Source organism: Sebastes fasciatus, chromosome 6, assembly GCF_043250625.1.
Source record: "Sebastes fasciatus isolate fSebFas1 chromosome 6, fSebFas1.pri, whole genome shotgun sequence".
Taxonomy (NCBI): domain Eukaryota; kingdom Metazoa; phylum Chordata; class Actinopteri; order Perciformes; family Sebastidae; genus Sebastes; species Sebastes fasciatus.
Window position 1 is genome coordinate 30,456,313 of NC_133800.1, and position 15,022 is coordinate 30,471,334.

Genomic DNA, 15,022 nt, shown 5'->3' on the forward strand with positions numbered 1-15,022 from the left:
TTTTAAAGGAAGTAATTGGTGTGTTTTCAGTGTGAACATGTTTCAGTCTATAAACTTAGTTTCTCTGCAGGTGGATGAAAGTTTCCGCAGATTCAATGTGATCTTCTGTCTCTCTGGTTCTTTGTGTTGATTGTGGCGATGTTGAGACGGCTTCGAACCCCACCTGAGGTACGCCACACAGGAGTGTGTGTGATAAATGTGTATGTGTGTGTTTTGATTTGTCTGCTCTAAAAAAAAAAAAAATCAAGATTTGTCAAGAGGAAACAGAACACGAAAGTCCAAGGTGTTCGAGCCAGCAAGCCAGCTATAGTTTGGGCATTTTTTTTAAAGTAATGTTTTTATGCTTTTGTCATCACTTTAAATGTTTTAAATATGTTTTAGTAGTCTGCAAGTGACCTTCACCTGCATATGAAACATGTTCTCATCCCAACTCGTCACATATGGACACTTTGTCAGACCACTCGGCATCACTACAGTAAACCTGCCTTATTACAGCTTTTAAAGGGTCATCTGCAGGCTTTCAGTTATACTTTAACATGCTTCTAAAACCTCTCCAACTTTGCTCTGCTTCACTTTATTAGCATCAGTCTGCACAGGTAATGTTCAGATGTTGTGATACCATTTGCTAGAGGTTTTGGGCTGCAACTGAATCATTCCAAAGGGATATTCACAATAAAAGTGTACAGGTTTTTTTTAGGCAGAAAGAAATAATTTATGCTGTGTTCCATCTTCATTTACTCTAACCCAGTAACATCTATAGGCCTACTGATGCCTCTGTAGAAATCTCACAAGTTTTACCTTTATTATGATACCACGATTATTCAAATAGACCTTGTAGTTGTAGAGATACACTCTGATCATTTTGGGCATGTCATTTTCGAGCAGGGGCCTGAGCCAAATGTTTGCGAGGTTAAGCCCTACTCCAAGATTGATGCATTTCTCCCATCTGTGTATTATACGAGTGAAATAGTGAAAGTAAAACAAGTACTCCTGCGTCACGATGAGTTACAGCTTTATTTCCAAAGGTGGACCAACAACAGCTCAGCAGTGATACTCGTCACCAGATCACATTACATTTCCCCTTCAGACTTTGAACACAAAACTGTAGCACATCAAATGGTCTATACAAAATGAATTTTAAAAAAGTGAAGAGAAAAAAAAAAGAAACAGTAAATGACCTCTCAGCTCATCCCCTGTCATTTTCCAGTGGCCATAAAACCTAAGACTCAAGCTTTAGGATGTGTTTTAGCATCACACTAACCGTAGCGTTGGCACTTAGTTGAGGCAGAGAGGAGAACAGAAATGGAGGCTATGGAGAAGTTTGTAGATGTGTCTCTTTGAGGGTAAAAAGAGCCTTTGAAATGTGGAACAAAAAAAAAACAGAACAAGTTGTCCCTCCCACCTATATGAACATAGGCCCAAGTACAACTCTAGCCACATTCACCGACGCTACAGTTTTCACGTGTGGAAGCCGATGTGCTGGAGAGATGAACATGCAAAGAAATCTCGGCACTGCCATTTATTGCATTTTATGAATATCCATCTCTCAAGCACTTCTGCTTCCATTGTAAATGCAAATTCTGGGAGAAAAACAGATTAAAAAAAGGAGCCACGATATGTTGGTTTCCATTTCTGCACATTTATGACAACAGTCTGTTCTGCTGCCTTGAATGCAGCAGGTTTTTTGGCTTGTTGACATCTGGTTTGGTGTTTAGACAGGAACCAGGGCCAGAAAGGCACTTCAAAGTGTGGATGTCCTTTTCAATTTCCTGGTGTAAGCCCTAAAAAATGAACACGGTCAGCTGTAAAGCTTTGAGTCCTCCAAATGGCCAAAGGGGAATCTGAAAGACACAGACAGGGGCCTGGTTAGTGGCTGCTGGAAGTGGTGTTAACAGGGTCACAGAGAGCAAATATATGGGATAATGGACCGATTCAATATTGTGATAAACTTACAAAGACAAAAAAGGTCTTCCAAGCTGTGTGATGCGGATCTAGCCCTCAATGGAGACCTCTGGGACAAGGTGTCCATTCAGCGTTGCCTCCACTGGCATCTCCTGAGCAGCAAACAAGACATTAGATCAGGTGAGTGCACTGTGAATCATCTGATAAATTAAAGTAATAGTTTTTTTTTTTTTTTAAGCATTGCCTCTTACCATTGAGCTGAGCTTTTGTGCAGCCTCCACGGCGAGATGCATCTGACAGGGGATGTCACAGATTTCAAGCTTAGGCTCTTCTGACAGCACATCCAAACATGTCTGCTCAGCTGTGTCATCCTGGAGGGGAAAGAGAGGCGGTTAGGAGTCACTAAGCATAGAAAATTTATTCTGCTTGGATAAGCAGAATAAATGAGAGAAGTAACACAGGAAGACTTGCACAACAATATTAAATGTGTGTTTTTAAATTAGATGTACCATACATCATATACAAATGTGTGTATTAAGTGATAAAAGCCTGACAGTAACTCACAATGATCATTTCCTGTGCAGGCTCAGGGATAGGCTCAGCGGCAGGCTCAGCGGGCATCACATCCACAGATTCTGTTTGGGTGATGACGGCGTCACTCACTTCCACAATTGCCTAAATATAGCAAGCAGAGAGGGGTGCGTGTTAAAAAAAGCTGAGCATAAAATGCAGTGTAATAAACATTGGAAGCAACAGCTCAGGTTAGCTTTGCCGTTTTAATTGATCACAGAGGCGGGATGCCAATGAAACACCAATTTACTGGTTGAGAATAGTAAAAATTGCTTCGTCTCACCGGCTGGACAGCAGCAGACTCGGCAATGGCGACCTCTACTGCTGAAACTGATTCTGTGACAACAAAGTCATCGACCAGGTTGTCAGCAACGTCCTGGGTGGATAAGAATAAGAACACTTACAAAAAGTCTTTCATACCAAATGCAATAACTTTACTAAATTCATAAACATCATTCACACTGGGCCCATATCCCTTATTGTTATCTGTACTGTGCATGTTGTGCTATTTATTGTATTTACAGGAGGCAAATTTACACATTTGTGGACACAATTATTATTATTATGAACATTTTAAGATTCCCCAGATACCAGAACACACAAGACATGGACTAAGTGGATGAAGGGAATTAATTAGAAAGCATCCCAGGAGAAATTCGCAGCTGAAGTCTCTGAACTAGATCAGCAGAGTGTGTTTCACATTTCAGATGGGTGTTGAAATTTGTATCAAATTAAATATGGGTCGAAATATCCTAATAGTGACATAAGTTTGAAGATGTATTAATAGCATAAGCCATCAATTTCTGAAAATGGTCACATAACATGTAGATTTAAATAGTTTAGGATTTACCTCTTTGATTTCAGTTACGAGGGCTTCAGCCACTTCTACTTCAGCCACTTCTACCGGAGCCTCTGGGACGATATCTGACAACTGGTGACACAACAGATATTGCCATGTTAATATTCAGTAGAACGATGTCCAAATTTCTACTTCTGATGCGTTACTATTTAGACAAAAGACAACATGTTAAAAGCTGCAAAACAAAATGCTCTAGTGAGAGTCCCTCTTCTTAGGAAGCTAATAAGTGAAACAATGTATTTGATGTGAAAAAAGGAAAAACTACTCACCACTGGGATTTCCATAGATAGGACAGGAACATCCTGTACAAAAGAGACAGGAACATCCTGTACAAAAGAAATAGGACACAGTAGATAAGTCTTTATGTTGTATAAAGATTATATTAGAAATTATGTGAGTGAAGAATCAGAATACAGATGTTTTCTAAACCAGAACAAAATTCTAACTTGTCTAATAATCAGGAAAACATTCACAGCAATACTACAGAAAGTGAAGATGGAGAACTTCCACAATAACCACACAGTTCAAACCACATGCAGCACACAACACACCATCACAAAATAAAACTGTAAAAACGACATAAAAAGTAAAAACTTCTGTATAGTTTTGTGTTCTTGGAAGATAAGAAGAGAGAAGAGGAAAGTATTTTTATCAACGTGGCACCTCTGCGATTGCGATGACATCAGGTGCATCTTCAGCCAGCACTTCTATCTCAGCTTCATCATCTTCACACTCAGCCAGGGCTGGAGGACTGACAACAGCTTCAGTCACCTGTTCTAACTCTGGTACCACTGAGACAACCTCGTCCACTGATTCCACCACTTTTTCTGTAACCACTTCCTCTGCAGCGAATTCTGCTTCAGCAGGAACTTGGTCACTTGCGAGTGCTCCTTCAACCTCTGGTTCTTCAGTGGCTTCGATTACGGGCTCTGGTACGGTGACATCGTCTGTGGCAGCCACTTCCACATCAATGGCCGTTTCTTCCTCAGGCAAGGCCTCAGCCTTCACTTCAGACTCTGGCTCGCAGACATCAAGCGTCTGCACATGCGAAACCAACACGGCACACATTAAGAAAACCATGCAGCATGCAACAGGGAGACAAATGGGTAACACTTCATTCATATGAATCATTGATCAGCAACGTTTTTCTTCCTGGGCAAGCATATAATGAGCTAGCATGCATGATCAAGACCACAACTGAGAGACAATCAGTCTTACCTGTTCGGTCTCTGTGGTTATGATTATGGTCTCCTCTGTCTGAAGCTGGAGAATGAGAAATAAAAAACACACTTTAGCAAATGGATACACTGATCAATAGATGGATGAATGGAAGAGCAACAAATATAACTTCAGTAATCTACAGCAATCAAATCACACTGATGTACCCAACTGTGCTTCTGAGTCACCTAATTGCAACTTTCACATCAATTGCAGCACTTATTTCACACCAAAGCCCTATTAAACTGCAATTTTGTGTTGTTTTGCTTCTTCTTTTGGTCAGTAATGAACATCAATGTGGTCATTTATGTGAGGAGTTGTTTGCAGATCCATAAAAAATCCATTAAATTGAATGTGAACATGAGCTTTTTTTTTTTTTTTTTCTCCCCTGAAAACATTTGGAGTAGGTGAGCCAGATTGTGATTGCTGTGTTGTACAAGAGAATGAGTCCAGAGGCAAAACAAAGTGTGCTTGTTATTTGTGAGGTGTGAAGCTTAAGTCATAGAAACACTTATCAATTGAAAGTATTGTCTCTTGTCCAGTTACTGCTGCTAGAAACTTATAAAACATGAGTGGAAACTCTGAGCTACTCTGGTTTGATGTATGATGTCTTTTACTCTTAAAATGTGTTACCTTAAAGGCAGTTGTGTTTTCTGTACTCAATGACTGTACTGTATTATGCATTCTATAGGAGGTGCTTAGCTTGAATGGCCATTAACCAGTTAGACCTTATTTGAGCAGGAAAACATAGTGGAACATTTAAAGTTGTTTCTGTAAAAAGCTGTTAAAATCAAAGCAGGTTTCACTAGAAATGCGTCATGTTTGCTCCACGCAAACTCGTTCACACTTCTGTATTCTGCCTCTGGCTTATGCCAAAAAGATATACTGCCTGAGCAAGTTGAGGGTTAGGGGGACAGAAAAGGGGTTGTTGAGTGTGTGCAGGTTTGTTCTTACCTCAGTCTCAACAGGGGCTGCTACTGGAGCGTCAGCTGCGGCTATGACCTACGAAGGAAAAAGGAGTTTATTCACAAGTCAGCAAAACAGCCAAAGACAGCAGAGATGGTGAAAAATACATTAGTTAATAAAACTCTGCCATTATCCTGTTGTTTTTGGGAGCTTTTTTCTTAACAGTTAAAAGGTTGCGCTTTGGAAGAGGCAAACACAGACCGGTCCTAAAAACATGCCTAGAGCAAAATTCTCTTTTACACAACCATTTGTCAGCCAACCTGTAGCTGTGAGCCTCGAGAGGTTTAACAGAGAAAACGCAACGAGAGTCTTAGCAGATGTTTGCCACATTTAGAGTGCTGTCAGATCATAAATTTCCACACAAACAACAAATGTACACACTCTTCTTAGAGTATGCTTTGTGTGTAAATGTAGTTCAGGAGGGGGGTGGGGACATTATATATCCTACAGGAATGTTACAACCAATTGCATAATGGGACGCTGGTACGCCCATTTTCGCCCCCTTTTCTATAACCCAGCTCAAATTCAGAAAAAGTATTTATCAAACTACCTTCCCGATCACAGCCTTACTCCAAAACACCACAAAACTTTAACTATAATATTATATATATATATATAATATATATATATATATAATATTTTTTATCTTTACAGAAAGTCACTAGATCTTATGGAAAGAGAAATTCCAGTATTTGCTCTGCTACAGTGTCTTTGAGCAAGACACTATCTTTACCACAACATAGGACGCCACTTTTGGACCTTCTTACCATTTAACTCATTATTATTAGTATTATTACTCATAGAAATATTTATTTTCTAGACCCATATGCCCAGAAAATGTCCAGATAATGACAGAAGTCACCCATATTTTCCTGATGTTTCTAGGCCAGGTCAACGGTGGTAGCCGTGCCACAGATTAAGTCTGGAACAGTTGGCGGTAACCTAAATGGCCACTGGCGTCTCCCACTGTGCATCCAAGTGTGTTGAGCCGTAGTGGCAGTAACGGAGCAGCACATAAATAATGTAAATCTCCATAGTCCAACAGTAAATTATTTACACCGTCTTGTACCAGCCGGTCTTCAATGTAGGACAAGTCTGGTGCACATAGGCCGCTACTGCTAGTCAAGAAGATCGATCATCCATTGGCCAAACTAATTTATAGTAGTTAGAACAAAGTGAAAACGCTAACAGAAGACAATACAAATGCTCGTGGTTACGCTTGATTACACTAGTGGGAGGTGAGGAATCCTGTTCTGCGGGATTTTAACAACTTCTGAACAAAAGCCTAGCAGGCAAAACTGCGCGTATAGCTGAGAAGGGTAAATATATACTCCAGCTATAGCCTTGGAGGGACGGTATAGGGGAAAGAAGGAGGAGGGAAGGAAAGAGGGAGGGGGGATGGAGGACTATAGGCCTTCCTTTGCTTTACAGGAAAACACACACACACACCCCCTCCAGTCTGCCCCAGCACCAGAACACTTTGTACCAAACTGATCTGCACACAGATCCTGCCTCACTGGTCCTACTAAGAAACGAATACAGCACAAACCACAGCTGATCTAGAAACAGCCACGTTTTATAGACACCATTTTAACCCATAGAGAACACCGTGTACCTGGAATGCAACCATATACTATGTGTTCCAACACATTTTATACTCAAACACATTTTGGCCCTTTCAGGAGCCAAAAGAGTTCAGGGAAACAATTTAACAATCTTGCAAGGCTTAATAAGGCTCCTTATTTGATAACTACAAATAAAGTTTAAAAAAAACACTGTCAAAATCATTCTTAGCATAAGAGGAGGGTTGTCAAATAGATGCAAAGCAAAAATTAAAACTAAAAAGGGACTTTTCTCTGTGCAAAAGTGTATGGTTACACTAACAAAGACCTAGAGAGACCCAGAAAAACAAACCCATAAAAGTTTGCAGGAAATGTGGGGAGGGCTCCATGTGCATGTGTGGAGAGGAAGGCTGGACACTGGTGGGGAGGAGGGTTGGGTGTTCCCACGTGCTTTGCCACAAGGTGATCATTTTTCCAACACAGTCCGAAAACTTTTAAAGAATCATTTCGCACATCTTTGTCACCCACTTAATACATTTTAATCATGCTGTAATTAGCATTTTCATAATGAGCAAACATACCCCACACCATCCCTTCACTAGACATTTAAAAGAGTTGCGACAGCTGTCTGAAAGTTCCTCTTCAGCGCACCAAATGCCAAATCACACAACTAAGTCAACAGGTAGATGCACCCCCCACATCCCAACATAGAACTCAATATCCCACCTTTTGCCCTCCCCCAGTACTCCCAGCAAAGACTAAATTATAAAAGAGAACACATGGCAGAGCAACCACATGTGCTGGGAAGACACGCTAGGGGCCCATAGGCCCCATAGGATGGGGGGGTGGGGGCAGAAGTGAAAGAGGGAGGCCAGAGGAGGGGGAAAGGAGAGACAGAGAGGAACAAGAGGTGGGAGGGAAGGAGGGGTGATGAGGGGGGAGTGAATTTACAAGGGAAAGGAGGTGAGGGACTGAAGGGAGGAGGGCTGGAGGAGCGCAAAAATTTTACAAAATGTTCAGCAGGGGCCGCACCCGTTGCCGCCTCAGGCCACAGAAAAATGCACTGCGCTCAGCAGGTCTGTATATTGGGGTGGTGGGTTTAAACTCACCTGAGTCTCCGTGGTGACAAACAGAAGCGGAGGGGCCGCCTCTCTCTGGTCCCAAAGCCAACTGAATACAAGCCCCATTTATGCCTGCGATGATTATGAACCGTCTACTGAGCAAATGACCAACTCTAGCCTGACACCAGGTGAACAATTTATCGCAGTACTGTGGCCACAAGTGTATAAGGTGCAAAGTTTCACAAAGTCAAGATTGATAAAAGCTCATAAAACAAATCAAATAAAACATTACTTGCAGTATACGTCTAACCTGCTACTGTATGTGTTTGCAGTTAAAGGCAGCACTGACTTTCTAGTTAAAGTGCATGCGTGATTGTGAGCGCCTGAAATGAATACGGCACATCTGCAAGCAGTGAAGGAGCAGAGGAGAAGCACGGCAAAAGGGGAGGCAAGAAAGGGGTGGATGGTGTGGAGGTAGAGAGGGAGGGAGGGGGGTGGATACTGCCACAGCGCGACTATAAAATGATGGGCAGTCCTTCTCCAATAGAAACTTTATTGCTCCTGTATAGCTCAGTGGGTAAAGCATGTACATTGGTGACAAGCCAAACCTCCAACTAAAACACACTGTACATGTAAACTAGAACGGGACAACCTAAGCATTTCTGGAGAACAGTGTGAGGTTGTAGCAAATGGCCTCTCCACCTCCTCTTACAACCCCCTCCCCGTCAGCGCCATGCACATTAACACACACATGCCAGCACATGCATGTACACCATATGTGGTCATGGCTTAGTTACTTGGAGCCAAGTCCTTGAATTTAGTGGGTGTGTGCACACGCACGCACTTGCAAGTGTGTATGTGCATCTGAGGTTAGGCACATGTATGTGATGTATGTAGCTTGTGTGTGTGTGTGTGTGCCTTTGCACATAGCCTGCAGTGTACTCTGGCTGAAACAGAACATTATGTTCCCAAAATGTGCGCATGTTGGTAGCATGAAGCAAAGACTATAATTTTTCAACATGCAAATGTATAGATTTGGATAGTAAAAAAAATAAATGTTGGGAAACATTCTTATTTAGTGATATACTATATTTTTTGGTACAAAGCCGTGTATACAGTAAAAATGCATAGATCAAGAGTTTGTGCAAAATCAACAACTGTGCCATGAATTTCTTTAAATACACCAGAGGATAGACCGCAAGCTTTTTCATCTTACTAACTTCATTGACTTTAAAACTGATAGCAGATATTACACAAAAGGTGTCCTATCCAATCTAGCATATCAAATTTGGACCTGAGGCTTCTGGCAGCACAACAATAAAATGAAGAATTCCACTACATACCATTATATTTTAAAGAATAAACTCCCCATCAAGCTTATCAAATCAGAGTACTAAAAAAAACAGATACATCTCAAAGACACGTGCTTAGTGACACAGCACAGGCATGTTTTAATGTAGCTGAAATGGCTCTGCCTCAGCCTCCCAGTGATGTAACCTACAATCTCTACTTCCCACTTCTTTGCTAAATGGAACATGTTGTTCCCTCTGCCTCCCACCCCCCACTGACTCCCACCCCCCACCTCCCTTCTCCCATAGGAACCCAGTCACCACAGCGCATACTGGTTCAGCACACAGCATCTAAACTGGTCGTCCACAAAACTCAAATTTACACTGACCTACTATTGTAAGATCCACAATGTGTCAATATAAGTTCATTTAAATGTCATGCAAAATTCATTATTTCTACTCATTGTATAAGACAGATTATGTAAAAAATGTACAAAGACAAATGCATGAGTGTTGATGTTCCCTTTAATGGAGTGAGCAGCCCAGTCGCACAGCAGATGGTGAAAAAGTCACGAAATTGAACGTATTGGTTCGTATACATACACAAATTTCCCGTTTTTTGTGATGATCAGCACAAAATCAATGATCTATTTGTTAGGTAACTTCCGTACTTAAGTTATGGCACTTCCGGAGTTATTTTAACCCAAACCACAATCTTTTCCTAAACCTAACTAAGTAGTTTGTTGCCTAAGTCTAACCAAGTCAATCTATTTGTAAACCTAACCGAGTAGTTTTATTTTAAAAAGACAGGAGCGTTAATGGACACGTGCGTCACATGTTGCTGGACATTCGTAGGAAAACTGTAATAGCACTACACTGGTTAAGAAAGTCCATTTAAGACAATGGGAGGAGAAACACTTTATTCTACAGTGAAATGTCAGCATGTGTATGAAACAAAGCAGTTCTTACCTGTGTTTCTGGTTCAGGAATGATCGGTTCAGCCTCCTGTTCTATCGCAGCTTCAACTATGCAGGGCTCCTCGGGTGGAGTATCGATGACTGATGCTTCTTCAGGGACTTCTGTGATTTCAACCTCAACCTCTTCTGCAGTCTGTTCCAACACCACAGCCTCAGGCTCTGGTGCCGCTAACTTGACTGGGACAGGCTCCACGACAGGCTCTACGACGGACTCTATGACGGACTCAACAACAGGCTCTACGATGGGCTCAACAACAGGCTCTACGATGGGCTCTGGGACAGGTTCTGGTTCCACTTTGGGGGTCTCCACAATGGGGACAGCAATGGGAACAAATTCTGGGATCTTAACTGGAGCTGGTGCTGGAGTCTCAACTGGAGCTGGAGCCTCAACTGGAGCTGGAGCCTTAACTGGAGCCGGTGATGGAGCCTTAGCTGGAGCCCTAACTGAAGCTGGTGCTGGAGTCTTAGTCGGTTTCTTTGGGGCTGCAGCAGGGGGCGCACATGCAATCCCGGGACCTGCTTTGGCTGGCGGGTCGCCTGCATGCTGCTCTTCAAGGATTCTCCTCTGGGCCTGCTGCAAGTGGGAAAAGACACAAAACATTTAGGGTTAATGATTGCAGTCTTATTACATTGGGAACCTTTTTTCCCCAAGCATTCAAAAAGGTATTTTACATGTTAATTGGTATAATTAAATTAGTAATTTTAGCACATATTTTCTGTCAAACAACTGACGTTTTAAAGCAGAATAGTGTGAAACACTGACACTTAACTTAGAGTGGCTTCAAAAAGGTGAAGAAACAGGTAAATGGGAATTTTAGGGGTCTGAATGCAAGTGAGGCCCTACTCGTAGTGTTCAGATACTGATGTTGTCAGTCTGCATTTCTGTCTGCAGGAATACCAGGCATGCCATCCAATGTGTTTTTTCAGCTCCGGACAAAAACCCCTCTGGCTTTAACGGAGATTTTAGGAGCGCGGCTCACTGGAGGGAGGGGCTGAGTAACTGGGAGTGGGCCCAGCAAAGCTAGTTAGATAATGGAACCTAATTAGTTGAATCGGAGCGTTCCTGACAGGTCTGGTGAAGCGGGAATGGAAACCGTGCGAGTCAGCAGCACTGATGGGTGCCCCCGCAGGCCAGACAGTGGGCCTAATCACATTATAATCAGGTTACAATCACTCCCTGAAAATGCTTTTGTTAGACTGGCAGCCAGTTAGTGCAGAGATCTGTGCCTGTCCAGCTAGCCGCCATCAAAACAACCCCTCCCTCATCTTTGCCCACAAATGGCTTGACCCCAGACCTCACCACCAGAGTGATATATACATGCCAATTAATCAAAGTTGTTAAAAGTGTTCCTCAAGCTGCATTAAGGAGGCCACTTGGGAGTGGAGGTGCATAAACAAAAGGCTGGGAATTGGTGATAACATCGAGCTGTGAGTGACTTCAGAGGCCATTATTATCTGAGTGTCACTGGCAGACTCAGAGAGTGTGCAGACTCAAACTAATGCAAGACATTCCTCCAGTCAACTCACTACCAAATACAGCTGTGTGGTGCTGCTTCAGAGTCAGAGCCTGGCCAGAGAGAGAGGTTTAAGGAGGGGGGAGGGGCAGAAACCTCGAAGTCTTCTCAGTGCCTGAGGACTTTACTGGTGAAGCAAGTGAACATTTTTTAAGTTCAAATCAGATAATAGAGCACAAGTTGAAGCAATTATTATGATTGGAAAAGAAATGATAGATCAGTGTTCGGTGATGGAGTAACCTTAGCATCTGTTACTTTCTTACCCACCAACCCCTTCTACCACACCCACTCCTCTTTGGGCACTGAATGTTCAGAAGTAAAATGTCTCCCAGAGAGTTACCTAAGAGGAGTGGGGAGGGGGTTAGGAGTCAGATTTTCATGCCATTTCATTGGCCTGCTGGTTTGGCACATTGCATTATTATTTTTTATTGAAAAATGATGTACCATGATAAGCCAGTGAGTACTGCATGTACTGTACAGTGTGTACATGAGATATGGGGGTGCCACTTTCTGCTTTGCTCGACAACTTTTTTTTTTTTTTAATTGACTAGATTATGTAATTGGCACTTTTTTTAACCGTTTATTGACAATACACCACAAATATAAACCATCAATATCCATCCCAGTGTTTTACCATCTATCCAGAGCGCACTGAGAACGCACGTGGCGCACACGAGCTAAAGCCAAGATGTGAACTACTTTCTTTGTCTCTAATGGCAGAAGACACGAGCCACTGAAGTGTCGTGCGACTGTCACATTATGTACAATCTCGGAATCTATTTGTGCGCATTTGTGGCACTTCAGCCTTTTTTTAAACTTGGCGAGATTTTACGCACGAATCTTGGAGCGCTCCTCAGAGTTGAGAGCGACACAAGAAACGCAACAACAACATGAAAAGAAAACAATTGTATCCATTTTTGTCGCTTTTCTGTTTGTATTTCGATGCAGGTGCTCGTTTAGACGCTTAATTGGCTAATAGGCGCAACACACGCGTGTTTTTAATCAGCAATCACTGCTGGGTGAGTTATCTTTTAGAGGAGAAACAGACGGTAAAGAGACGCACAGAGTTAAAACAACCACTGCAATCACAAACTGAAGGCTACAAAAGGTCATTTTCATCAACATCATGAGTTTATATTCCAGACTTTTGGATATTATCGTGATGAGAATAAAAACCCAGTGGATAAAAAAAAAAGTGCGCTTGCCCCCCCCACTCCACTTACCACCCTCCTCATGCGACGCTTGTTCTTCTTCCTCTTGCTGGGCATTTTGGTGAGTGAGTGTGTGTGCTGATGGAAAAAACGTAAAAAGAACGAAGAAATGAAGCGAGCAGAGAGACCTAGTGGACAAAGTGGGGTTTTATAGAGCCCCCGTCTCCTCTGTTACCTTTGCATGGAACCTATGGGAGGACTGGGATGAAAGATGGGGGGCGTGGAGAGACGCAGAGAGAGAGACACATACACACCCCCACGTCACGCACATGCACGTGCACGACAGCTCAGTCAGTGTTCAGGCAACCTACTGGCTGGATGTTATGCAACCACTCCATCACACATAGAGAGAGGAGGAGGAGAGAGAGTGGCCTCTGGGCTTGCAGAGTGCCACACCCCCTTTCTCTCTGGATATCAGTTGGAAATACTTTCTGACTGGAGCACATGGCAACAACGACACACGTGCTCTTAAAATATGTCTTCTTCTCTCCTTTTCTTTTCATTTGATCAGTCAGTTTTGTGACATAAAAAAGCATGCACATCTTATGTGTCTCTTGAGAGAACACACAAGCAGCTACTCTATCCAAACAAAACAATGTGGGCTTCTTTTTTTTTAATTCATTAAAAAATCATGAAGCCAGAGAATAGTTTTCATTGTATGTGTCTCCTCCACAGAATAAAGAGAAAGAAAGCTTGTACATGTGTTAACGCCCACCGCCCCCCCTGCACTGCATGAGTTGTGAGCAACCCATTGTGTGCAACTGTTCGCGTACAAGCCGTGCATAATCACAGAAAAGAAGAAATATGTGTGTCATCTACTGTACTGATGGTGCAAAGGAAACATTGCACTTCCATAAAGATGTCTCTATTTGTTTTTTTTATTGTTATTTTTTGCTCTTATTTACACATTGGTTTGACACGTCGCCTCCAACTTGATTTACTCCCCAACAGTTTGTGAGTGCAGATGGATTTCATACATCCACACATGCGGTGCTTTTACATGTCAGCAGCATGTCCGTGTTGAACTGGTGATCTTTCCATTATAGTCACTGTAGCTCGAGAAAACTTCAGCAGAACATACAGCTGCTGCAGGAACTGTATCAGTGTGACCTTTCATGTTGAATTATTATTAAGTGTAACTCTGGGATAATTCCAGTCAGCCACATGGAAAGGCTCAACGGGGATTTAGAGATGTTAATGCCAGTTTGAGCTTTTGGGATTCATCTTTTTTTTTATCATGGTTGTTGATAACAAGATTAAAAGTCTATCACCATTTTAGACATGTGAAGCAACAACACAACTGTTGGGTGGATGAAAATATAGAAGGGCGATCTCAGTTCTTAGATAGCTCTAGTGTTGCAAAACGGCTAAGGATGAGCTGTGTTCTCACATAAATCATATGTGTATATGGGTTGTTTTTTTAAGGGCACAATTCATACTCATGTCTACACTTGCATCAGTCTTGGCTGTACTTTGTGAGCTCAATGTTAACATAATTTTCACATGCTATAGTTATGCTAATGGAAATTCAGTCATTAGTTTTTGAGGTATGTTAAATTAAAGTGTTGGACAAGTGGGACATTTTTTGACTGGGCCACATGGCAATGCAGCACACGCACTCAAATATGTTTTATTCTTTTATTTCTCTGTTTTTGTTTTGTTTTTATAGTCAGTTTTGTAACATACAGAACATACTGTAAATATAACAATAATAAAGAATAATAAATTATATGGCAGCATGGTGCCATTCAATTAATTATTCCTGAGAGGATGTCAACAAGAAAAAATAAACTTAAACCTGCAGTAGGCAGTATATTTTTGGCATCATTGGGCTAAATGTTCCATAATAACCTTTCAGCATATTGTAATTCAAGTGTTCTGAGAGAAAACTAG

At 42.0% G+C, this 15,022-nt stretch overlaps 1 protein-coding gene across 4 annotated transcripts; it reads right to left on the reverse strand.

Moving 5' to 3' along the window:
• Positions 1-995: 995 nt before the first annotated feature.
• Positions 996-13,302, reverse strand: LOC141769750 (uncharacterized). Of its 4 annotated transcripts, none has more exons than XM_074639138.1 (12): positions 13,142-13,302; positions 10,397-10,978; positions 5,504-5,551; positions 4,550-4,594; positions 3,995-4,369; positions 3,601-3,633; positions 3,323-3,403; positions 2,756-2,848; positions 2,467-2,577; positions 2,154-2,273; positions 1,954-2,054; positions 996-1,841 (listed from the first exon to the last, which is right to left on the reverse strand). In XM_074639138.1, exons 1-11 carry the CDS (start codon positions 13,184-13,186, stop codon positions 1,992-1,994), a joined length of 1,596 nt encoding a protein of 531 aa, XP_074495239.1. In that variant the 5' UTR covers positions 13,187-13,302; the 3' UTR covers positions 996-1,841; positions 1,954-1,991. The 4 variants fall into 4 exon arrangements, with proteins under 4 accessions (XP_074495239.1, XP_074495240.1, XP_074495237.1 ...); XM_074639139.1 differs by having other exon boundaries at positions 3,323-3,384; positions 3,597-3,633; XM_074639136.1 differs by having other exon boundaries at positions 3,601-3,657.
• Between the last annotated feature and the right edge of the window lie 1,720 nt (positions 13,303-15,022).

Excerpts from the sequence above, each read along its gene's own strand:
- LOC141769750 (XM_074639136.1), bottom strand. The coding sequence starts at position 13,186 with ATGCCCAGCAAGAGGAAGAAGAACAAGCGTCGCATGAGGAGGGTG. Across the intron at positions 4,370-4,549 it reads TAACCACAGAGACCGAACAG|ACGCTTGATGTCTGCGAGCC; the intron begins GTAAGACTGATT and ends TCGCATGTGCAG. Across the intron at positions 3,658-3,994 it reads ATGTCATCGCAATCGCAGAG|GATGTTCCTGTCTCTTTTGT; the intron begins GTGCCACGTTGA and ends TCTTTTGTACAG.